Genomic DNA, 23,662 nt, shown 5'->3' on the forward strand with positions numbered 1-23,662 from the left:
TTTCACACATGGCTTCTCCATTTTGGCTTCATTTTTGTTGATTAAATTATGACACGGTATAATATGTTGTGTTCTTGATCATCTAAGGTTGTATTTACCTAATTTTTAGACCTGCTAAGGAACAGATGATTGTTATAATGTCCTGGTTTGTAAAACCATAGAATTCTAAGAGGGTATACTTTCTTTTTCACACAACTGTAGGTGGAAGGCTGTAGATTTAACTATAGTTTTTACGACATGTCAATTTACCAACTTTTAGAAAGGCTAACAGTACATCCTTATTCCTCATACTATATATGATTGGATTAAGCATTGGTATTATGACCGTGTAAAAGACAGACACCACCTTGTCCTGATATCTTAAGTAACTTGAGTTTGGGCGCATGTACATGTAGAGCAGGGTCCCAAATAAAATCCCAATGGAAAACAGGTGAGAAGAGCATGTTCCGAAAGCTTTTCGACGTCCTTGAGCAGATTTGATATCCAGTATATTGAAGAATATGCACATGTAGGATATGACAACAAGTGTCACTGAAGCAGAAGAATTTATTCCAACAATGGCAAAAATCACAAGTTCTGTATGCGATGTATCAGAACAAGACAGCTTTAGGACAGGGGGTGGTTCACAAAGGTAATGGGATATCCGATTAGATTTACAGTAGATCTGAGTGAAGGTGTTTCCTGCATGGATCATAGAACTGAAGAAACCACAGGCATAGCACATAGCAGTCAATGATATACACACCTCTCTTCTCATTATGATGTAATAAAGTAGTGGTTTACATATGGCCGCATAACGGTCGTATGCCATTATAGCCAGTAAGAGGCACTCAACGTTAGCAAAGGCAGCAAAGAAATACATTTGGAAGGCACAAGCCACAAAGGAGATGGCTTTTTCAGCAGAGAGAAAATCAGACATGGTTCTCGGAATAATGACAGACGAGTAACAAATGTCTACGAATGAAAGATGTTTCAAGAAGAAGTACATGGGAGTGTGCAGAACGGGTTCATTAACTATAAGAAAAATAAGCCCTCCGTTCCCTAACACGGTGAAGGTGTAGACTACCAAGAAGATAACAAAGAGGGCAATCTCCAGCCTTCGGTTGTCTGTTAGTCCTTCAAAGTAGAAAACAGCAACCAAAGTCTCATTTCCTCCAAACATTTATTTAAAGACTAATTATTCAAATTCTACAGAAGAAACACCAAACTGCAGTACAGGTTCAATGTATCAGCCAAGTAGATGCAGACTCAAAGAAGGCGAGTAGGAGAGCATTAAAAGAGAACAAAATACCCCCATGTAGTTTTACCTATTTCATTGTAGTCTTCAAGGGTGTGGAAAAGAACTGGATTCTCTGTAAAGTAGGGTTATTTTGTTTTAAACAGGTATGTGTAACATTCTATGAAATTCAATCCTAATGATGATAATTAAAAAAAATGAAATAGCAGAAAACAGCATTAATCTACCTCCATACTACTGATATGATCTTGGGACAAGTCAACTGAAAAATCAATAAAACAAAACAACAAGAGGACAATGACTAAACCTTATTTTATTTCTGCATACCCCTCAATAACTCTATGTGGCAAGTATTGAAGATCTAAGGTAGGCAGCGGGAGGCATTCATCTCAGAGAAAAGACCCATTCTCCAAGGTCTAGTATAAGGAGATATTCTTCAAGTTCACACTGGGCTTTCCCTTAATTCATGTGAGCTCATTTTCCTTTATACTACTCATCGTCCTTTTTTCCTTGCTCCATTTCCTCTATCACCATGTTTTCTCACATTCTCCCTTTTTTTAATATATATTCTAATATCCACAGAAATTTTAATTTTAGTGAAAAACATAATCTAAATGTGTTTTTTTTGGTTTTAATGGTGCACATTACAAGCGCACACGTATCTATGCAAAGGAATCTAAATATGTTTTCGTTTTATTCTTTTTTTTTTAAATTCTACATAGATTTTAGACCAGTGACGATCCAAGTGCTGATTAGTGAATGATTCCAGGATCATACATTGCTGCCTCCACAATCTTTGTTAAAAGACTACCGGAAACTCTATTAATTTGAAGAAATGTTACCTTTTGTATACTTTTCACTTGAGCTTCTATTTGCTTCTGTCGGGGATTTCGCTAGTTATGGAGCTCAGTCAGTGAGGCTGTCAACAAAACCTTCTTAGTGAAATAAATCTAGGACATCTTAACACTGGATTTTATTATCTGATATCCCATCGGGACAATAGGGTGTTGATATAGTGTTGTAATTATTAGCCTTGGTCTCAATGGGTAACAACAACTGAGACCCATTCTGCTGTGAATTCATTTTCATTTTTAATGAGGTCCATGTTGTATTTTTTTTTCAGGTCTTTCTCCCCTAAGAATATTTTTGCCACCACAGACTCACAATGAAGAATCAGAATTTTATTATGAAGTAGCGTCTTACATTTTACAGATTGTTCAAGGACTAAATACAAAATATATTTACAAACTTAAAGACCACGTAAGATAACATAGAGCCGGGATCTTCAATAGATAGATAATAGTTAAAATGTATAAATAACATTTATTAGATAATTATATATTTGATACAAAAAAAAGGCAGTATCCTTTTGGAAATAGCTATATTTAGGGGGAAAATAGGCAGGAAAGTAGGGTATATAAACTTAATAACCTGATTTCTACAAACTTTAATTTCAACAAATTTAGTTAAATCCATTAATTCACACAAATGTCTAAAAACGAGAAGGGAGCCCCCAACAAAACAAATAAAACTTACAGAAAAAGCTCTGAATTTTCATTTAAAGTTATATTTTTCCCTCACTCCCCCTCACTCTCTTCCTACCTACCTACTCCGACAGTCACTTACCCAGTACTCAGAGTACTTATGCAAGGGTGCTCTGAAGAGCGATGAAGAGAAGGGAAGAATGTAGACTGAGAAGTGAAAAGTGGAAATGGAGTAAGCGTAGACAGAGAAAGCGGAGGCAGCCAAGCAGTTGTCGGAGAAGGTAAAAATTTTTTAAAAAAGCCCACGGAATTTTGTTCCATCGACAGGTAGTTTCTCCTGTTCCGTGACGGCATCCTAGACACAGCGCCTCTTCAAAATGGATGGCCGGGACTCTGACTTCACATGCAAGCACACCAGCCACATTGATTCTACTGCTGTACCGAAGCGCGGCAGTTTCCACTTCCGTTCAGCCAGTTATTAAAGACAGAGAGTCCAATTGTGCTCCACACCTCGCTGTGGAGGTGGGGTTTTTTGGATTGACACCTTATTTAAACGCTCTGTAGACCTCAATGTCTGTCATGCTTCCTACATCTTTGGCTCTATTTGTGGGTTGACTGATCATCTTGACCTCGGCTTGCCTTTGATGTGGGTTATGACTGAACCTGGAGGATTTATTTTTTTCAGTGGTGGCACCAAACCTGCTAAAGGAATCCAAGGTAAAATGGTGTAGGTCGAGTAAGAAGGAAAAATGGAAACAGTGACTAAATAAACATTTGGTTAAAACACAATAAAGCTCAGGTTACCGGCTTGTTTGCAAGTTGATGTGCCTAAAAATACGAAGTGGGACCTTTACTCTCCCTTACTTATATAAGTCTGTCTTTCATAATAATGGGGCCCTGGGTAATAATGGATCCCGACATCTAGTGATTCCTGCCTCAAGCAGCCTCTGGTAGTGATTCCTGCTTTCACAAAGCACTTGAAGAGGGCCCAAAGTAAGCCTGGACAGCTGCCCTTTTTCACCTATGTTAAAAGATAACCCTGTATCTACACCTTCTCCTTAAGTAAGTTCATAAATTTTGGATTCAAGTATCACTTTGTGCTGATGAAAGTCTACTCTCCCTTTCTTCTCTTGACCTACAACTCATGTTACTTTTCTCTGAAATTGCATACTAGATAGCATCCTACTACCTACATACTGCTCCATTTCCATTTCCATTGCCCATTGCCCTTTTCCAAATATCTCTATCACATCAGAGATTTCTTGGGTCTACCCAGCAGCCCATGCATGGTCAAAGGACATCACCAGAAGCTCGAAGCTCGCCAGGAGGTTATGTCAGTGGCCATGTGGACAAAAAAAGAAGAGAGAATAGAAAGGAGAACAAGAAAATGCAAAACAAGAAGTTGCGAGGCACGGAAGCGGAAGTGGTCGTCACAGAAGGTATGGGAGATTTATGGCTTGGTTGGAATACAGTCAAGTTATTTTAAGTTTGAGGGGTAATGAAGCCTCCTCCTTAGTTTATACTTACCTGTTTGCAACCGGAACTAAACGGTTAAAATATTGCTCAGCTACATCTGAGTTAATTTGGGATCACTTCCGGTTTGGGATTTTTACTGTTTGAGTGTGTCACAGTATGGTTTATGTTTATTAAAAACGTGCTGCGGCCTTTCAGAAATCCAGCATGGTGTCTGGTCTTTATTTTGAGCATGGGATCAGGAAACGCTATACAGTGCACAGGCCATGACGCCCCTGTGGCTCATCCGCCAATAAAAGCCTTTATAAATCGTGATCGTCTCCTGCTGTCTGCCGGTTCCTGTCCTTGTCCTGTGCCTGTTGATGCTACGCCAAAATAGGTCTAAGGCTGCAACAGACAGCTGTCTAATCAGATGCTTCTGAATTTACCAGCCCTATGCAAGGACCTAAACAATCACCTGTCCTTGCACAAAGACTGCTGCCTGACCCGATGTTCGCAGTCATTAAAGTATTTATATACTCTTTTTCCTCCACCTAATGTATCGGTTTGTCTTTTCTTGTCATACTCCTTGAATATATGTCGTGTAAGAAGCCCTGCATAAATTGGTCATCTCTTTCCCGCCTGTAGCGTTCCTGAAGCACCACAAGCCCTCTTCTAGCCGCCATCTTAAGAGATCTTGCAACACATCAAAAGGTATTCAACCTTTGGCAGATCTACAAGCAAGTACCGGTATATTTAATATTTTGTCTTATGCATGTTTTCCTGTACATGCACTAAATATATATTTTGAGGACCTTGTCTTGCCAGCGAAACCCGCGTCGGGTTTTTCTTTGACTACTATAGTTCAAGAGGCAACCTGTTAGGGAACTATTCTTTGATAGTATAGCCTTCAATATAGCTTTGCTTCTTAGGTAGGGTAGGTAGGGCTTTCTGGGTTGAATTAAACCCTTACTGAGATTAGGTATAAACTCCCCCTACCCCAAGTTTTATATCCTTTCTTTGTCCTTTATTTTGTCTTTTAGACTTTATTGGTGGAAGGTGATAGTAGGAATTTACTTCAGTATTTTCTTAGAGCTTTAAATGATTCATTAAATGTTTTGTCTTATATATATATTTTTGTTTCTTTTTGGCCAAATGTTAGTTACGGTTCAAAATGCACACTCCTTTCTTCCTGATCCTCTGTGGCCTCCTACAGCCATAACGCCTCCCCTCATTTTTTACCTCAAAAATGTCCGCTCTCTCTTTTTATTCTGACTCCGATTGTTGTGATAGCGATCTATCCCTTGTAAGACCTCTATGCCTGGCCTGAATAAGTAGATATAACCACTGCGGACAATCCTTGTCAGATAGCTGAACTCACCAATACCGGTTTTCATCCAAGAGCTGGTTTATTCTGTACAACAAGCAACTGAATACAGCAGAATGAATGGATTTCAGTATTATGCGGTCAAAAGATGATGCTTTCCTAGCTTAGCATGCAGAATACATGTGTCCCTGTTACATGTGGCAGATACAAGCAGCCATGATACAGGAAGTGCCTCACTAGAGAGCAGGGGTGGGGTTTACATGCAAAGGAAATGTGTGATAAGTGCATTACCAAAAAGGGCCAGAAGATGGCAGCTAACTAACCATAGAGAAATCCATAGTAAATGGATTAAAGAATAAACTATGTAATTCCCATCTACAATAATGAGAATACTAACTGTGTAACAGCATACTCCCCGTCTGACAATGTAAATGTCACTATTTACACCATAACGGTAGTTATACAATTTCAAATAAACAACAGTGCAATTTGCTTGATGTCTTGAAAACCTGGAAAACATAAAAGAGAACATGCAGATAATGCAACAACTATAATGTAAGACTTCAAGTTGTAACAATAAAGTTCAAGACTCTTCCTTCTTGAAGTCACAGGTAGGATTCAGCAGCATACGCAAGCAAGTTCATTCTCCAAAGGGCAAGAGCAAAATAAGTTCCGTGATAAGTCTGATGACAGTCCCTTGTCTTGCAACTTTCACCTTCAGCAATGTCCCTTGCAGAAAGAAGCTTGCGATGGTTCGTACTAGCCTTATCCACTTGGAAAAACGTCCAAAGCGCTGACAGTCCAAGACGAGTCTTTGTTTAGTTCGGGTAACGAGGATTTTAACTTCCGGACGAATCTCTGGATCTTTGTCAGGTTCTAGAATACTGAAGACATCAGCTGTGGTTTCTTCTGGATGATCCAGAAGGAATTCAGGACCTGTTATCCAAGAAGAATTTGCAAAGGCACTTGCAGACACTGGCCTGGTGGCATGATCTGCAGGATTCATTTCAGATGGGACATAATGCCATTGTTCAGGTTTAGATGATTTCCTGATTCTTTCAACACGGTTGCTGACATACACATAGAAACGTTTAGTCTGGTTGTATATGTAGCCCAGAACAACCTTGCTGTCTGTGTAGAATTTGGTGTCATCTATCGGAATGTCCAGCTCACGTAGTATGAAATCTGCAATTTCTACAGCTAGCACAGTCCCACAAAGTTCAAGCCTAGGGATAGTGTGTTCTGGCTTAGATGCTAACTTAGCTTTCCCAAACAGAAACCCTATGTGGGTTTGATTAGAGGAGTCTCTTACCTTGAGGTAGGCAACAGCTGCTATGGCCTCAGTAGATGCATCTGAGAAGATGTGAAGCTCTTTTCTCTTACTTGTAGTAAGAGAAGCTGAAGTGTAGCAGCGTGGTATACGGATTCCATCTAAGGCATGTAGAGATTGTTTCCAGGACTCCCACTTTGGAAGCTTGTCTGTTGGCAATGGAGCGTCCCAATCTTTAATAGTCTCTGAGAACTGCCTGAGCAAGGATTTGCCTTGTATAGTGATGGGAGCCACAAATCCCATCGGATCGTATAGGCTGTTCACTACTGACAGAACACCACGCTTGGTAAACGGCTTCTCTGCAAAGCCGACTTGAAAACCGAAGGTGTCCCTTAATAAGTCCCACCGTAGGCCCAGACTTCTCTGTGGCGGCATGTCCATCCCCAGGTTTAGGTCTTTGAACCCCGTGGCATGATCGTCAGGTTGAAAGGCTTTCATGACGGCAACACTATTTGAGGCAATCTTGTGTAGTCTAAGGTTAGCCTCAGAGAGCATACCTTGTGTCCTTTGGAGCAGATCTATGGCTTCTTCATCTGTAGGTAAAGACTTAAGTGCATCGTCAACATAAAAGTCTCTCTCAACGAAGTGTCGAGCGTCCACGCCATACTCCTTTTCTCCATCAAGGGCAGTCCTTCGTAAACCATATGTTGCAACAGCGGGTGAGGGACTATTCCCGAAGACATGTACTTTCATGCGGTATTCCATGATCTCATTGTCCATGTTGTTGTTACGGTGCCACAAAAACCTTAGGAAGTTCCTATGGTCTTCGCGTACAACGAAGCAATGAAACATTTGCTCAATGTCGGCAGTTACCGCAACTCGCTCTCTTCTAAACCTCATAAGTACACCTACAAGATTGTTGGTTAGATTCGGGCCCGTAAGAAGAACATCGTTCAGGGACACGCCTTGATACTTGGCACTGGAGTCAAATACTACCCTGATTTGTTTAGGCTTGCGTTGGTGATATACTCCGAAGAAAGGCAGGTACCAGCACTCATCGCGTCTTTGAAGTGGTGGCGCTGGTTCGGCGTGATCATTGTCGAAGATCCTTTTCATAAAGGCGATGAAATGGTCCCTCATTTCAGGCCTGTTCTTTAATGTTCGTTGAAGTGAGTTGAATCTGGATAGAGCCTGTTCACGATTGGTTGGGAGTTTGGCCCGTGCAGCACGAAGAGGTAATGGCGCAACCCAGCTGTTAGACTCATCCTGGAAGAATTCTTTATCCATTATTTTTATGAACTCTCTGTCTTCAACTGACAATGCTACTTTGTTGTCATCACTGGTAGTACTAAACACTGCAGCACCTAGGTTGTCATCACAAAGGACAGGAGTAACATGCCGTACTTGGATAATATCAAGAGGCTTCTCCTTTACTTCATAATGGTGAGGGCATCGTTTGAAGTGGGAGGCACGTCCATTCTCCAACACGTAAGTTTTGAAGGAGCGGACCTCAGATGACCTACGCATCCTGCCCAAGCACACATCGCCCACTATTACCCAGCCTAAGTCAAGTCTTTGCGCATAAGGAGCGTCGTCAGGTCCATCGCACTGTTCACGTACTTTATGTACTCTGAGAATGTCTCTTCCTAGCAAAACCATAATTTCAGCACTTGTGTCCATTGCAGGAATCTCATTAACAAGGTGCCTTAAGTGAGGATGATGATATGCGGCTTCTGGAGTGGGAATCTCTTCCCTTTCGCCTGGTATCTGGTCACACTCAACTAATGTTGGTAGGGATATGCCCTCTCCCTCCTTGATGTGAGAGACCATGAACCCATCGACCCTTCTGCCGAAGGTCTCTACTTCACCAGAACAGGTTCTGAGAGTATACGGTGTGGCATGACCTTCTATGCCAAAGATCTCAAAGAATTTAGGCTTAACCAGGGATCTATTGCTCTGTTCATCTATTATGGCATACATTCTAGTAGCTTTCTCAGGATGGTCCTTCGGGTATATCTTGACTAGGCATACCTTGGCACAGCATTTGTGATCCAAGCCCTCTCCACAGACTTCTGTGCATGAAGAGAAAACATTATCTTTGGCTGGAGCATGACCTTGTTGCTCCCCGCCATGATTTAAGGCAGGGGGGAAGGTAGGTAGCTGCTGTAGGTTGTCTGGAAGTGGAGTAGGATGCATTGCTGTAACATGTCTGTCGCTACTGCATTCTGTGCACTTGATCATGACTTTACAGTCTTTAGCGAGATGGCTATAAGAAGAACAGCACTTGAAGCAAATTCCAAGTTTCTGGAGAATCTCCCTGCGCTCTTGTAAAGTCTTTGCCCTTAGCCCACGACATTTCTTAAGTGGGTGAGGCTTCTTGTGAATAGGACACTGACGATTAGGGTCTTTAACTCTGTCATCCACAACACCCTGATCACTAGGTGAGGTAGTGGAATGTAAGATGTCTGTTCTCTTGACAGATATTGCTCTATTATAGTCTCTACGTTTAGGTACAGTGTTATCGTACCTTGATGATGATGAGGATGAAGCAGGCAAGTTGGGTTCACTGAAGCTGAAGCTGGGGTCGTTTCTCATCCAGGCTTGATCACTAATGAACCTGCAAAAGTATGAGAATGGAGGAAAGGATACGTTATTGTCTCTTTTGTACCTTGAGCCCTGTTGTGCCCATTTCTCTTGCAGGCCATATGGGAGTTTAGACACCACTGGGTTGACACCATGAGCGGTGTCCAGGAAGCTTAGTCCAGGTAGACGTGGGTCTGTCTTTGCCAACTCTAGCTCCATGAGGAGGTCACTCAGATCTTGCAGCTTGCGATAGTCTTTGTTTGCTAATTTTGGGAAGTTTTGCAGTCTCTTGAATAGAGCGCTTTCTATGGCTTCAGAGCTACCATAGGCTTGCTCAAGTCTTGCCCATGCAGCAACAAGACCTGCATCTGGGTGGTCAACGTGTACTGTTCTCAGTCTTTTAACACGTTCTGCAGATTCTGATCCCAGCCACTTTATGAGCAAATCAAGTTCTTCCTTAGCAGTAAGGTTGAGATCAGCAATAGCAGCCTTGAAGGTTGATCTCCAGGCCCTGTAGCTCTCTGCACAATCGTCAAACCTTGAGAGGCTAGTGTTAATGAGCTCACGGCGTACCATATATCTGGCAAAGTCATTCAAATCTGATTTCTCACTCTTTGGTGCCAAAGTAACTTATGGAACCCCTTGGGTGTAGAAGTTCTCTGGTGATGTAGGGTGAGGTTTACCAGGGTAAAATGATGTTGCATGAGCGTTTAACTGTGGTGTACTCTCTAAGGCTTGTGCTGGCTGTGGCTTGAGTTGCAGCTTGTCACTGGAAATCACGTTGTTGTTGGCAGGAGTTGATGTGGTTTTCTGCATAGAAGCACTTGTGTTATAGAGTTGAGAGGTCTCCGTGTTGAGAGTCAGAACAGTGTTGTTAGTAGGAGGTGCAGGGGATGACTCTGTGTCTTTGGAAATGTTATGCTTTAGTACGTATTCACTGGTGCGTGCAACTGGATCTTCCAGTTCTGCTGGGATAAAACAGTCCGAATTAGTGCTTTGTCCCATTGCTTGTTCAAGGACTTTAAGCCTTGCCAGGGAAGCTGCTTCCTCCCCTTCCATTTGCAAAATCTTTATTTGGGAATCTAACTCTGCTTGCTTTCTGGCGAAAGAGCTTCGCGCTTTTTTTGATTCGGCATCAGCACGGGCCTCTATTAGCTTGTCGCTTAATGTAGAACTTCTGGAGCGAGAGGATCTAGAAGAAAGTGCAGTGCGCTTGGTTGAAGTGGATCTGTGAGATCTGGTCTCCTGCAGTTGAATAATGCGGAGTTCTGCCTTAAGCTTAGCATTTTGCACTGCGAGATCCCTTTGTTGGTTCAGTGCATTGATCCTGGTCAGTTCTGCTGAAGAATCCTCTATATTAGAGTCCTGCAAGAAAGCTGAGTATTTTATAGACAGCCGCTGGTAGCGTTCATACGCAGCAAATAGGCGATTTATAGAGTCTCTTAATTCAGCTGGTTGATCAATAAAGTGTGACAAAACTGACATGCAGTGTGAGGTTCTGTCCCAGAGGTCTGACAGATTACTGGAGAACTCATCTCTAGTGGCTTCAAAGTTTTCCCTGAGTTTCTGTGTTGGTATTATTGTACGTTTGGGTCGTACACTCTGTTCGGTAATATCTGCCGGATCTGTTCCCTGTACGACTACCGGTTCAGCAGCATGATGTATCTGCGTTGATTCAGCCATAAAAGAGTGTTCAGAGCCTTGTCTAGACATTTTGCGAAAAATGGTACTGTCTCTTTAAGAAGACGAACAGCAGCTTAGACAGGCGAGGTAACGCAGTTTAATGTAGAGAAACAGTTTTCAACATTCACATGAAGTGCAGTAAGCTTACACGACCATGTGCTTCACAAGATGGTGGATAGCACTGAGCTTGATTGCAGATTAAGTACACACATATACACAGCAGGCTGTAGAAATTCTATGCATCTTTTGACTATTCTGACTCCGATTGTTGTGATAGCGATCTATCCCATGTAAGACCTCTATGCCTGGGCTGAATAAGTAGATATAACCACTGCGGACAATCCTTGTCAGATAGCTGAACTCACCAATACCGGTTTTCATCCAAGAGCTGGTTTATTCTGTACAACAAACAACTGAATACAGCAGAATGAATGGATTTCAGTATTATGCGGTCAAAAGATGATGCTTTCCTAGCTTAGCATGCAGAATACATGTGTCCCTGTTACATGTGGCAGATACAAGCAGCCATGATACAGGAAGTGCCTCACTAGAGAGCAGGGGTGGGGTTTACATGCAAAGGAAATGTGTGATAAGTGCATTACCAAAAAGGGCCAGAAGATGGCAGCTAACTAACCATAGAGAAATCCATAGTAAATGGATTAAAGAATAATGTAATTCCCATCTACAATAATGAGAATACTAACTGTGTAACAGCATACTTTTTATTATTATTATAATTTCTTTTATTTATATGGCGCCAACAATTGATTGTAAGCTTGCGAGCAGGACTCTCCCCACCGAATGTATCGGTTTAAACAAAGGTAATGGTGGTGCGACCCACCATCAGTGAGTGGAGCATAAAATAAGGACTCCCTTGGAGTTAATACAACTGACCCCAATCTATGTCGTCTAGTGTGATATAGGAATCACACACCCATTTATAGCTGGAATGTGGATATCTGCAATGGATAAAAGCCTTCATAGAGCAGTACAGCAACGATGTTTAGCAGCATAAACAGAAAAAGGTGGCCAAAATGGGCTCTCACCTTACCTGGAGCCCGTAGCCTGGCTCCAGGTGTAAACAGTAAATATTCTTTTAACCCTACAAGGGTGAGTCCTTATTTTACACTCCACTCACTGATGGTGGGTCGTACCACCATTACCTTTGCTTATACTATTGTTATTATGGGATAGTGGGATTCCCATAGAGCGTTGTAGCGTGTGTATGCTTTTACCTATTGTTTTTACTTGTGTAATGGATCGGTTCTAGCGTCAGACCCCTTGTATATATGTATTGTAAGAAGCGCTGTGTAAATTGTTCATCTCTTTCCTGAAGCTTTCCTGAAACACCACAAGCCCTCTGCAAGCCACCATCTTGACACAAGCACACACACCTATACATCTTCCAAGAGCAACTAAAATGTATCCCTTCACACCTTTGTAGTCATATTTGTATTTTTTGTTACCCAGACAGTGACCATGGGCCTTTCAGGCTAAAAATTATTCAGTAGCTACTCTTAAGATACACGGCAGAGACCAGCACAAGGGAGCCAATAATTTCCACGAACCTTGTTAACAATAAAAGACAGGCCTGTTCGGTAGAATTTATTAAAATAACTTATTTTCAGTCGGCAGGACTGTTTTGTTCCCAAACAACGCAAAAATAAATATACTCCGCACACCAACTAGTGCCACCAAACATTTATTTACTATATAAAATGCCTGAAAACTTTCCTGGGAACAGAGGGAAAAGGCTCTTAAAACCTTCCAGGCTTAATACAAGTCTTCCTATAGCGTTAGTATTGCAAAACTATACTGTCTTTAATGATATAATTTATATCACAAAGCTATACATACATAAACTTATATCTTACGTCAGAGGATTGGTTGTTGAGAGGAGATATTTTGGACCTTGACGTTTCTCCAGCAGATCACACATGAGTTCAACATATACATGCATACAGACACACACATTTAATATTGTAGCTATATGTAGTGATATGCAACTTAAGACGTATACGATACAAAAAAAGTACTTGAAATTAGTTGAAAGTAAAATCTCGTTAATGCCCTTGTAATCTCTTCATTTCTTAGACTGTATATAACAGGGTTCAACAATGGGATCACAACCGTGTAACACACAGAAATCATTTTTTGCAATCCAATATATTGTCCTTTAGACGGAATCAGGTAGTTAAACACTAATGTCCCATAATACATACAGACTGAAGTTAGGTGAGAGCTACAGGTGGAGAAGGCTTTCTCTCTCCCAGATGAGGTAGAGATCCGGAGGATGGCCACAATGATGTTAAAATACGTTATGGAGATAAAACTAAATGGAACAAATACCATTGGGATAGAACCTATAGTAATTATTTCTTCATTGGCCGACGTGTCTGAACAAGAAAGTTTGAGAAGTGGAATGAGGTCACAATAAAAATGGTTAATTATATTTGACCCACAAAATGTCATCGCGTGTAAAATAATAATATGTGGTAAAGCTATAAGTATTGCACATTCCCAAGATAAGGTTGCTAGAAGAATACAGAGTTTAACGTCCATGATGGAGGAATAACGCAATGGGCAACAGACAGCTAAATATCGGTCGTATGACATCACAGTGAGGAGTAAACACTCATTAGCAGTGGGCACACAGAAAAAGTATAATTGGGTGAAGCAGCCGGGCTTGGACATAGCAGTTCCTTCTCTCAATATGATCTGGAGCATTTCAGGTTCAATGGTCGTAGACAGAAGTAAGTCATTTAAAGACAGGTGGCCGAGGAAGAAGTACATTGGAGCATCCATGTGGCGGCATGTGACGACCAGTAATATGATTGTGAAATTAGCCAATAACGTTAAAATATAACTTACCAGGAACACAATATAGAGTATGATTTTAATATTGTGGATGTTCTCAAATCCCAGAATCCAGAAATCCTTGATTATTGTCTCATTCTTATGATGCTCAGACTTTCAAATATAAATAAATGCAAGTTAATCAAGTTAATCTCTGAAACATGAAATTGGTAAAAATAGACAAGTTTGGAAGGTAAACTTTAGGAATGTGTTCAACTATTTTTTGTCATTTTGTTAAGTAAGGACCCAATAGTTTTTTTTTTTTTTTTTTTGAGGGGGGTTTAAGCCCCGAGGTCAGTGGTTCCTCAGTGAAGAATAACAAAAAAGTGACTAGTGCCAGCGTGCCGTAGGGCTGCGGTGGACACCAGGTCGCACTCCACAAGGGTAAGGACCCAATAGTGGTTTAAGGATGTAACTGACTCCTACGTGGTAGGACACGTCTGCAGAGAAGTCAAGGAGAGCGCACGGAGGCATATATGAGCAGGTAAGTTAAGGGGAGATTTTCTCCATAATTCTTAAGTGGATGATTGAGCAAGCCTTTCTTTAATGTACGTAAGTTTTTCTTATACATTTTCTTAAAAGTAAAAAAAAAAAAAATTAAAATTAGTTTAGTGCTACGTTAATTTTAAGAACCACAAAAACATACAAACAGGAACACTTGTTGGAAGACATCATTCCAATCTACTCTGACAATTTTCTTTCCTATAAGTGTTCAGATCTTACTTGGTCGTTGACCTTCTTTTAGGTTAAATCATTATAACAATAATTCTAGATTGTCAGCTGCTAAAAACAGGAATCACTCCAAGCAGTTCAGTAATCCAAGTTAGAAAATAGTGATAAGATATGTTAACGATAACTTAATGTTTATCTAAATTATATGTGCTAAATTATATATGAAAGATGCATAGGTAACATTTTATTATTATTATTATTATTATTATCTTTTATTTATATAGCGCCAACAGTTTACGCAGCGCTTAATACAATACATAAATTCAAGGCATATGACAAGACAAGAATTGACAGACTAAGACAAACCGATACATTTGGTGGAGAGAGCCCTGCTCGCAAGCTTACAATCTAGAGGGAAAATGGGGTGATAAACGTAAGACATAGAGAAATGAATATGTACATTAATTTCCGTTTGCTTTCCCCTTTAATGTACATTGAGAAGTATAACAAGAAAAAAAGCATTATGATGCTATTGTTAAGCCTTGATTTCTAGATAAATTAGATTTAAAAAAATCTTACCATGTCTTACTATGTTTTCTAGACCTCCTTGCAGCGAGACAAATGTGTTTGTCCAGGTAATCTGCTTTTTATAGTTTTTATTGACCTACTGCCGTATCCTCGGGAATACTCAAGAGGTCTGTCTAGCACAAGAAGTTATTCTCAGGAGGCCAGACACCTAATTATCTTCCAGCGGTTTTAGAAATGTTTTCTACAAAGTCTTGTGGATTTCTGCCAAATTACACAAGTGATAGAAGTCATGTGCTAGGCAGAAAACTTCTTAGCGACACTCTGTGGGGCTGTTTCAGTTGGCTTTAACCTGGATTTACGTTAATCACAGAACATGTGGTTGTATGGTGTAATGAATTGTAACCAAATAATAAATAAAATACACAGACACAATTTCTTTGGATGAACAAAGGCCGTGGTCTTTTATTTAGCTTATAACAAATTTACCACCATAAACACTCAACCATTAACTTAGTATCAACTTCATAAATAACCAAAAACTCTTGGTCCAAACCACAGAGTTAATAAATTCAATCAAGGCCGACTGCCCCAACAGCCGGTCGGCCTACCACTGAAACAAACCCCATGTTCACTCTCTTTACAGAAAGCAACTTAACCCCAATAAAAGCCACGACATGAATAAATATATAACTTTTTTTTTTTTAAAATATATAAAAAATAAACATATACATAAACATAATTAGGGAGGGAGGGCGGGCGACAATTCAGCAGCTCTTCCATGCTGCTCCCCGAGGCTTTGCTGAAAACCGCCGCTCACCGGACTCAAAAGGTCAGTGCAGTCAGTTAACGCTAGCCTGGGGTCGTGAAACGAACTCCTCAGAAACAGCGCTTATATAGAGAAAAATCCCGCCCAAACTATAGCGCGAGCTGTCCGCGAGTGCAATAGGAATGCAAAAGCATGAGGCAAACTAAGCGGCGCGAGCTGCCAACGAGAACATTCCCTCAAAAAAAGCGGGCAAAACTAAGCGGCGCGAGCGCATTCAAAACAAAACCAGGCTGTCCTTTGCCTGACCCCTGCAAAGTTAACCCTTTCCCACCACTTTTTCACTTTTTCAGTAGTTTGGTAGTATAGCTTTTCTAAACAATCACATTTCATTTTTGTTCTTCCCAAACTACCAGGCCAGTTCCTTTGTACAAACCTTGGTCTAAACTATGGTTATCTACATGACTTAGGCAAGTCCAATTTTCCTTCCCATAATTTTATTTTTTTATTTAAGAAAAACACTGACACTTTTGTTGGATCGAGAAGGCCACAGCTTTATTAACATGAAATAGGAAAATATTAACATGAGTGGATAAATATCAATATATTTTCATAATACCACAAATGGGGGAAAGACAGGCAAACCTGTCACCCGCGGCTAAGCACCAGCCCTAAACGAAATGTTATTTTTTAACCCCCTAGCTGCCAAACACCAGCTCAGAGGGCCCAATGTACTAATCCAATAAGTACCACCACCTGCTGGCTAGATATTGAAGTGCCCCCCCACCTTATTTATCCACCGCCAATACCCGGCTGTGACAAAGACGCAAGAAGAACACCCACCAATAAACAAGGCGGCAGGGCCGGCCGAAGACTTAACGCCGCCTGGGGCGAAGTTTAAAATGCCGCCCCCCCCGCCGACGCCGGGGGGGGGCGGCATTTTAAACTTCACCGACGCCCCCCCCCCCGGTGCTTACCTTTAAAGAGTCCTGCGGCGAGTCTCCCTGCTCTGCCACGGTGCCGGCTTGTAATGCTGAGCGCTGGAAATTGACGTCACTTCCGGCGCTCTGCATTACAAGCCGGCACCGGGACCGAACAGGGAGACTCGCCGCAGAGGAGAGAGAGGGGCGCCGAGCGGGTAAGCGAAAACCACTCGGCGCCCCTCTCTCTCTCCTCCGCTTCAAAAAAAAAAAAAGCGCTTGGGGCGGCAAAGTGCCGCCCCTTCTAAAGTGCCGCCTGGGGCAATTGCCCCAGTCTGCCCCATTATAGGGCCGGCCCTGCAAGGCGGGCGTGTTCAGCAACGAGGTTAACAAGTTAACTGAATGAAGATGTTATCTCCTCATGTATCTTTATACCTTTTCCAAATCCGGTGACCTCTGCTTCACCTTACTACATCCTCTACACAACCCTGCTAATTAGATTGTTAACCCCTTCATGGTCAGGCTGTACTGCCCCAGTCATGCAGCCCTTCAACTAATCATTTCCAGGGCTTCCAAAAAAAAAGTCTATACCAGCCCTCCTCTGAATTAGGTGCTTGATTCAGAAGACCTTTTACCACTATTTCTTAAGTTACTCCTTTCGACTGCCTTTTCTGACGAAAATACCAAATGTTTTCCACGAGTCTCTCCTAAAACAAGATCCAACATCTTGTTTATCATCACCGGACAGGCTCTGAGAAGTTTCACAGGTTTGCACCCCTTTGAATGCTAAGGTTGTGGATGGTGATTTTTACTATCCTACCTCATATTACCCTTAGGATGCTTAGGTTTTTTTTTAATTTATTTCAGCATTATCCCTATTTCCCAGGACAGGTGGAGAAGGGGAAAATGGGACAGTTCTCATCCCTCTCTAAAAATATTTAGATCTGAATTAAATTAAACTCCCCTTCATTTTACCAGGAACAAGATGGAGCACGAGTGAGAGGCAAGTGGACTGGGCCTCTCTTTGGGTATTTTTGCTAATTTTTACCTCTACAGTAGAGGAAGAAAGTGGAGGGTATATTTGGTCACTATATTGCCTTGCAGATGAATTGATTCGTATGAAGTTTTTGTTTTGTTTTTGGACAAGTTTCCTGGCCTTCCGTCTTGGATGAAATTCTGAGGGCTTTTAATCCCTAAACAAAAAATCTGAGTAATATGTTCAGTGGGGAAGGTCTCACCTTTCACTCACAGCAGCAGTATCTTAGGGCTTAGGAAGAAACCCGGACTAGGTTTTGCTTTGTAGGGTCACCGGCAACAGCAGCACTACATCAATGGACAGATACATCAAGCAGCATGCTATAGGACTGAATTTTCCCAAAAATGTTACCATTTTGAACTGATCTCTCAGAGTAAGAGCAGCAGCAGCAACACTAGAGCACTGGGCAGGACTGGCAAACAGATATACCAAGCCATGTGGTGTAGAACTGAATTTTCCCAAAATAAGACAATTTGAATGTCTTGATCCCTCAGAGTAAAGAAAGTGATACAGCAGCACTAGAATAATTTGGGCAAATGACAATGGGATTGGGAATTGTACACCTGGGTGATGTTACTGCCACTGCTGCTGGAAGTTTCCATTTCCATCTCTTGTTCTCTAAGAGTGATGTTTTGTGGTGCATCTCACACACCCTACAGACAAGCATGTCCCCCTAAAGTTTTACATTTATTTTTAACGGCCAACTTGCTGTTTACTCTTGGGTCACAGGAGGTGGCCAGCATATACTCCAGGGTGTCCATGATGGCTTGAATGTGCCTAATTCTCTATCAGTCTTCCAATCAGGGTTTCAACCTGCAAATGTAATCTGTTGTCAAGACTTTATTGTATTCCATGACGTCATGCATTTTCTCGAACAGGTGAGTAAAGGGGATGACCGAGCAAAAACTGACAGTGCTTTGACTTAAATTCTGCTCCAATTTTCTGCTCAGAGGACATTTTCTTGTGTGGCATTATAATATATACCCTTCATTTGACATCACATCCTGTTGGCAGTGTATTCATGCATCACTTCCTTTAAGCACTTGAGTCTTGAACTGTGAGAGGGAAGGAACGATTCTAAGAACGCCCACCTAAACCTTTTTGCTTTGTTTATGGAGATCACGAAGACTAGACAAGTTACCACACATACCACCAGATGCAGTATATGTGCCATGCAACGCAAACCCACAAACTCCATGGTGTGCCTGCCTGTGGTCCAGCATCTTTCTAAGAACTCATATGTGGTGCTCATCCATAACATCAGCATGGAGTAGAAAGGATTTATACTCCTGCTGCCCTTCTGACCCAATCACCCCACCATAACCTACTGTAACCTGCATGGCTACAGTGGCACCCTCTTCATTCTCCTTCTTTGGGCTGCCAACAGTGCACCAATGAAAGAAAGGCATGCTGTGCGTTAGTGATGTGTGCTGTTTGCTCCTCGGAGAGCTAATCTTCCACCAATGACACACAAGAACGCTACAGGGAGAGCATTATGTTGCTGCTGACGGTAATGAATAGGGGAAATGGTAGCAGCAAGCAACGGTCTCTTGAAACTGCCTGAAGGTTTCCCTGTCAATAATGGAGAAGGAAGCCCACAGCGATAAAATGTCCAATCATGTGAATTTAATTTTACTGCTGCTTTTGACAAAGGCCCTTTGGATGGAAAGCCCCATAGTGTTCAATGATAGGTTGGTGCAGTGAATACCCTTGGCCCAGCTTTCTCTGGGCGCTACACCACCATCAAGATCAGGTGATGGGAGTTATGCTGTACGACCCTCAGTATCTGGCTCACTATATAATGATAGGAGTTATTCTGTACAACCCTCAGTGTCTGGATCACCATATAACGATAGGAGTCATCCTGTACAACTCTCAGTGTCTGCCTCACTATATAATGAGAGCAGTCATGATGTATGACCTTCAATGTCTGGCTCACTATATAAGGAAAGGAGTCATCCTGTACCACCTTCAGTGTCTGCCTCAGTATATAATGATATAAGTCATCCTGCACCACTCTCAGTGTCTGGCTCAATATATAATGATATATAATGAGATTGTGGCGCCGATAGCCTTCATTAACCCTAAGCTCATGGTTGCTCTTATTGAAGCTGATGTGGAATAGTCAGCTGGCTTTGCTGGTAGTGTATGTGTGCTACTGAAACACCACTCAAGAGCAGTATAAAACTGGTTTCTTTGGTGGCCTTTCTTTGATACGTTCCAAGGGGACTGCTTGGACATTCCCCACGTGCACAACCCCCTTCTTTGGCCTGCTTAACAATTAACTTAACGGAACAAAATAATTTTGTGTTCTACAAAAATGAGGCTTTAGTTTTACTGAAACACAACCCAAAGATAGTACTTCAAGAAATTACACACTGCGCAATTAAGGAAATCAGGCATCTGGTTGTGCAGCAGAGGGGCTGCTGCCCCCATTAAGAATACACCATTGGCCCAGTGTAATGTGCTACCACTGAACCCTTTATTATAAAAATGTTAAGTGCATTCAAGTAATTAAGATTTATTTAAAACACATCTATTTGATTTTCTCGATTTTCTCAATCTTCTTGCAATGATAAACACATGCTGATACTATTCTGGTCCCCAATGTTTGTCCGGGCTGCTAATAATCTTAATATAGTTTTCGATGTTATACGGCCTTATCCTCAAGAACCCACAAGAGGTCTCCTTAGGGAAGTGGCACTGAAGAGACTATGTCGCCAATTATCCTCAAGTGATTTTTACAAGAAATGTTTTTTTCAAATGTATTCTGCAATTGTGCAAAATTACACTAATGGAACAGGTCAATCATTTTAATTGGATTTTTTCATATGAAACAAAATATGATATACATACACACATGACACATACAATGACTTTCTAAAAGGCATATTTATCTTTCGTTTCTATGTAAGAGCTTTGCTAATATCCTCCTTTGTTTTATTCCCATACAGACTCCAGTACACCCTGGCACCACTGTTTGTCTGCAAGCCTCAGCATCTGACTCTTCGTGATCGTCTTCGTGGGGGGGGGAATCTGAGAGAGAGTGTGTGTGTGTGTGTTAGTTACACGGGGGTATAGGGTGTGTGTGTGTGTTAAATGGGGGCATAGGGCATTTCTGGAGTGGCGTTAAGGGGGCATTTAATAGAGCACTCTGCCTCCTGAAATGCCTTATACCTCCCTCTATGCCACTCTGCCCCTTAATATGCCTTTTAACCCCCTAAATGCCAGAGTGGCATATAGGGGTATAAGGCATTTCTGGAGGCAGAGTGCTCTATACAATGCCTTTTAACTCCCTTAATGCCACTCTGCCTCCTGAAATGGCTTATACCTCCCTATATGCCACTCTGCCCCATAATATGCATTTTAACCCCCTAAATGCCAGAATGGGATATAGGGGTATAAGGCATCTCTGGAGGCAGAGTGGCACATAGGGGGTCAAAAGGCATACCATGGGGCACAGTGGCATATAGAGGGTTAAAAGGCATATCATGGGCCACAGTGCCATATTGGTGTGGCAAGCCTGGGGGCAGATGTGCGTAACTGGGGGGCGTAACTGGAAAATACAAGGAAATAAAAACAAAAAAAATATTTTTCTCAATCATAGCTTTTATTAAAAAAAATAGTTTACATGAATTAACATTTACTGGTAAAACTTTTTTCCTTTGGGGTCGTCTTATATTCAGGCTTTTTCTTTTTTTCCTAAGTTAATATTCAGATTTTGGGGGGTCGTCTTATAATCGAGCAAATACGGTATCTTTCAGTGTTAAAAAAAACAACTCAACACAAACTGCAAATATAGTTAACCACATCTGTAGCTAACTTTAATATTAAATATAATATGTTAGGAAAAGAGCCCCAAAAAACGAATAACTTTTAATCAAACCTGGTTAAAATCTGATCATACATAATCACTCCATACGTTAAATAATACTGGACACGTATACAAAAAAATCGAGATGGTGTGCATGGCGAGTGAAAATCAGGGCTAAATTGCCACAAGTCACTCAATGCTTAAAAAGGAAAAATTGAAAGCGCACATCAGTCTTCCAGTAACCCGAACACAAATAACGGAATATATCTAATATGTAATATCCTAATTGGAAAGGTATTCACTCTGATGAAATCAACCCTTTCTGTCAGCTCGCGCATCAGCAATGGGTGGTGGAAGGCCTTATCAGCCGGCACCCCAAAAGCACTACCGTGTATACTGATCTAAATTAATAAAGCAGAGGGGTCTAGCAGGTAACCGGGAAGAACGCCTAACACACGTTTCACCCAAACAGCTTCGTCAGGGGTTGATATGCAGTGTAGGAGGGAAATTCATCATCTAAAAGTGAACAATGTACCTCCTGTATGAAAAATAATATATGAAACTATGTATATGATGAAAGAAATGCTGTTTTACAGATAAATTTCTGCACAGAAATTTCCTTCGCATTTCAGGTTAAAGAGGAATGAAAAGCGTTAAAAAATGGTGCATCCTACCAGTCAACCAGGCAGAAATTGACCCAGGGTAAACCCTGCCATGTTAGTAACCAAGATGGCTGCCTAGGACTCTACACTGATAGGGGGCGCCACCAACAGACCTTCTTGTACATCAGCAAGCAAGTGCTTTCAAGATGGCAGTGCTAGAGACAAACTTCATCAAGGGAAAGTGCCCTAAATTTATATACTAAAGCTTTGATGGTTTTTGATAGACTGTTAAAATTTAATGGGAAAATTCCCTAAAAATGAAAAACAGATTCCCTAATTCTGTGATCTCATTATAATCTGTTGTTGTAGTTCTGTAGATAGTAATTTTGTCTCGGTCGAGTGTTGACTTTTGTACAACAACAGGGTTTTTACGTAACAATGGTCCAAAGTTTAAAAAACTGGCATTACTGGAAATGTCCAATAGGGAACATCCCATTGGTAACTATGATGACTATATTACATTTTTGTCCTTTTTTGTCCAGAATTGTCCTTTTTTGAATATAACCCTTTTATGACAAGTATACATATTTTTTTACATATATTTAAATGCGGTGCAAAACATGCTCCAGGTGAGGCTCGAACTCACAACCTCGGCATTGCTCACTGGATACTGCCTTATAAGTACCGCGTGCTAACCGATTGCGCCACTGGAGCGATACATGGTGGACCGATTTGAACCTTTTGTGTGACTCAATATGGCATTAGACCCCCCCCTCCCCTCCCCTCCCCCCAGGACTCCAAAAAACATGTAAGATTTTGCCTCATCTATAATTTTTTGGGGAACAGCTTACTTGTCATATGACACAAAACTGTATAATCTTATGAAATATTCAGAGGAAAGGATAACATGTCAGGTCAAATTTTTCATTAATTAACATGCAAGTGGTCCTCCGTTTAAGTGGTACAGCACCTTGAAATGGGTAAGATGACTTTAAAGACCCTCATTAACCATGCATTATATACAACTAGGAACGTACTTCTTTTAATGAATGTTTTATAGCTTCTTTGTTAATTGGTGTTGTTCCACACAAACTTCTTATATTTCAGTATAATCTGAGATTGGGGTTGTAAGATTAGTAGAGATCACCACCTAGTGTACGTTGTGCTTTACTTTACTGAAACAGTACTATTCCCATGCTTTTCACTGTTAATATTTTTTTACACTACATTCAACGTGTTAATTTTAATTCTTACCATGTAGTTCGCCAGAAAAAAATACTATTTTTACTGTTTGGCAATTTTTATTATTTTCTTTGATTGCAGGAAAAAAAACATTATTGTAACAGGAGGTGACCGACAGCATGAACACATGTTTAACGTCATACTCTATCACTTAGAGTTAGTGATCCAAGACCACTGCCCCGTTGACATGAGA

At 41.2% G+C, this 23,662-nt stretch overlaps 2 protein-coding genes and 1 non-coding gene across 3 annotated transcripts; all 3 read right to left on the reverse strand.

Moving 5' to 3' along the window:
* Positions 1–217: 217 nt before the first annotated feature.
* On the reverse strand, positions 218–1,162 carry LOC128491535 (olfactory receptor 5B12-like). Its single transcript, XM_053463854.1, has one exon. It carries the CDS (start codon positions 1,160–1,162, stop codon positions 218–220), a length of 945 nt encoding a protein of 314 aa, XP_053319829.1.
* An 11,881-nt stretch (positions 1,163–13,043) lies between these two features.
* On the reverse strand, positions 13,044–13,841 carry LOC128491536 (olfactory receptor 1009-like). The gene has a single exon (XM_053463855.1). It carries the CDS (start codon positions 13,839–13,841, stop codon positions 13,044–13,046), a length of 798 nt encoding a protein of 265 aa, XP_053319830.1.
* A 9,007-nt stretch (positions 13,842–22,848) lies between these two features.
* TRNAI-UAU (transfer RNA isoleucine (anticodon UAU)) lies at positions 22,849–22,941 on the reverse strand. Its single transcript is given in 2 exon segments — positions 22,849–22,884; positions 22,904–22,941. It is a non-coding gene; the product is annotated as a tRNA-Ile (tRNA).
* Between the last annotated feature and the right edge of the window lie 721 nt (positions 22,942–23,662).

The sequence above is a fragment of the Spea bombifrons genome, chromosome 4 (genome assembly GCF_027358695.1).
Source record: "Spea bombifrons isolate aSpeBom1 chromosome 4, aSpeBom1.2.pri, whole genome shotgun sequence".
In the NCBI taxonomy this organism is placed as follows: Eukaryota; Metazoa; Chordata; class Amphibia; order Anura; family Pelobatidae; genus Spea; species Spea bombifrons.

Excerpts from the sequence above, each read along its gene's own strand:
- LOC128491535 (XM_053463854.1), bottom strand. The coding sequence starts at position 1,162 with ATGTTTGGAGGAAATGAGACTTTGGTTGCTGTTTTCTACTTTGAAGGA.
- LOC128491536 (XM_053463855.1), bottom strand. The coding sequence starts at position 13,841 with ATGGATGCTCCAATGTACTTCTTCCTCGGCCACCTGTCTTTAAATGAC.